At 37.0% G+C, this 2523-nt stretch overlaps 1 protein-coding gene across 1 annotated transcript; it reads right to left on the reverse strand.

Moving 5' to 3' along the window:
- Positions 1–629: 629 nt before the first annotated feature.
- On the reverse strand, positions 630–2285 carry LOC140855259 (uncharacterized). Its single transcript, XM_073251127.1, has 2 exons — positions 1436–2285; positions 630–673 (listed from the first exon to the last, which is right to left on the reverse strand). The coding sequence occupies exons 1-2, from the start codon at positions 2283–2285 to the stop codon at positions 630–632; spliced, it is 894 nt and encodes a 297-aa protein (XP_073107228.1).
- Positions 2286–2523: the final 238 nt, after the last annotated feature.

Here is a 2523-nt window from a genome sequence, read left to right on the forward strand (position 1 = left end):
CTCCTAGACTAGTGGTTCTAGTTGGTCCAAATAAGTCCATATGCAAAAGCTCTAAAGGTCTAGAAGTTGAAACAATATTTTTGGATTTAAATGAAACTCTTGTTTGTTTACCTAGTTGGCATGCATCACAAATTCTATCTTTTTCAAAATTCAGTTTAGGCAAGCCAAGAACTAATTCTTTCTTAATTAATTTTGAAAGAGAATGCATGCTAATGTGTGCAAGTCTACGATGCCAAAGCCAACTAGTCTCATTAACTTTAGCATTCAAAGATACTAGGCATTGCATGTTTATTTTGGCTAAATCATTTAAATCTACCATATAAACATTGCCATGTCTATGTCCAATAAATTTAATGCCATCGTTGATAGGACTAGTTACAATGCAAACTGATGATTCAAAAACAACTTTATACCCTTTATCACAAAATTGACTAATGCTTAGTAAATTATGCTTTAAACCATTAACTAGCAAAACATTTTCAATGTATTTGGAGGGAGTGATACCAATGTTACCTATCCCGATGATCTTTCCTTTGCCATTGTCTCCAAAGGTGACCATCCCTCCATCCTTAGCATCAAGCGTGATGAATTGTGATTCATCACCAGTCATGTGTCTCGAGCATCCACTGTCAAGATATCATTTTCTGTTTCCTCCTTGGGATGCTAGACACACCTGCAAGCAAAAGTCAAGTTTTTGTTTTAGGTACCCAAGATTTTTTGGGTCCTTTTTGGTTAGTCAAAATGGTTCATTTTAGAACCCATATTTTCTTTATAGTTGAGTTTGCAGATTTGTCAAAGAAGCAAGTGTATGACTTATGTCCTACTCTACCACATTTGAAACAAGTAATATTGGTAGACTTGTTACTTAAAGAGTTTACATAAATATTTTTCAGATATTTTTGTTTCTTCAAGGGGTTATAGCCAAGTCCAGCCTTATCATATACGGCTTTTTGATTATCAAGAATCATATTGAGTTTGTTTGAACTTAAGGTAAACTTTTCTACTATTGGTTTCAGCTTGGCAATTTCATTCTTTAAGCTTTGATTTTCTTGAAGCAAGGTGGATTTTTCAATTGAAAAGTTTTCAGCTTATTTCAATAAGGATTGATTTTTCAATTTTAGCTCTTTGTTTTTCATCCCTAGTTTCTTTAATTCATCAACTAAATCATAGAATGCTTCATGCAATTCTTCAAATGTAAAGTCACTAGGGGTTTCGGAAATTACCTCATTTTCGTGTGCCATAAGGCACAGGTTGGCTTGTTCGGTTGAGGTTTCCTCATCGGAGCTTGAGTCATCACTCGCACTCCAAGTGGCCATCATGGCCTTCTTCTTGAACTTCTTGGGACCTTTCTTCAGTTGTGGACATTCGGATTTGAAGTGTCCCGGCTTCTTGCACTCGTAGCAGATAAGGGGTTGGTCTTTCTCTTTTTCTTTGCTTTGTTCTCCTTTTGTGAATGGCCTCTTTCTCATCCCCTGTTTCCTCTTTCTCAAAAATTTCTTGAATCTTCGGGTGATGAGAGCCATCTCTTCATCCTGTTCTTCATCTTCAGTGTCATCAGTTTCTTCATCAGGAGGAGCTGTGGATTTGAGGGCAATGGTTCTTTTCTTTTTGACTTCTTCCTCTTGATGTTGCTTCATGCTTAGCTCATGAGTCATCAAAGATCCAAGAAGCTCTTCTAGAGGTAGAGTGTTTAAGTCCTTGGCTTCTTGGATGGCAGTCACTTTGGCTTCCCAAGTTCTTGGCAAGGACCTGAGAATCTTTCTTACAAGCTCACTATTAGTATAGGACTTACCAAGACTCTTTAAACCATTAATGATATCAGTAAAACGAGTAAACATTACAGTTATGGACTCATCATGCTCCATTTTAAACAATTCATATTTATGCACAAGCATGTTTATTTTAGACTCTTTTACTTGATTGGTTCCCTCATGGGTTACTTCTAACCTATCCCATATTTCTTTAGCAGATGAACAAGTAGAAATGCGATTAAATTTGTTTGCATCAAGAGCATAATAAAGTACATTCATTGCTTTAGCATTTAATTGGGCCATCTTCTTATCAACCTCATCCCATTCTTTCTCGGATTTGGTTGATTCCTCACCATCTATAATTTTAGTGGGTGTGTGAGGACCGTTCACTATGATACTCCACATATCATAGTCGAGTACTTGAATGAATATTTTCATCCGAGCTTTCCAATAGGTGTAATTAGACCCATTGAAAAGTGGAGGTCGGTTGGTGGATTGCCCCTCGGCTAGAGAAGTACCGACGTGGGTTGCCATAGATCTTTGGCTCTTTGATTGTTTGGATCAAAGACGGGCTAGAGCACCAGGCTCTGATACCACTTGTTGTCCAGCTATGCAACCCAAGAGGGGGGTGAATTGGGTTTCTAAAAATTTTGAACTTAACTAATGACTTATGAAAAATGTTTGTCAATAGCTAAGTGAATGAGAAGAATAACCTTAGTTCAAGATTAATTGCCAAAAGCAAGAATGCAAGGAAATAATGAAGAGTTGAAGA

This window comes from Elaeis guineensis, chromosome 2, assembly GCF_000442705.2.
Source record: "Elaeis guineensis isolate ETL-2024a chromosome 2, EG11, whole genome shotgun sequence".
Taxonomy (NCBI): domain Eukaryota; kingdom Viridiplantae; phylum Streptophyta; class Magnoliopsida; order Arecales; family Arecaceae; genus Elaeis; species Elaeis guineensis.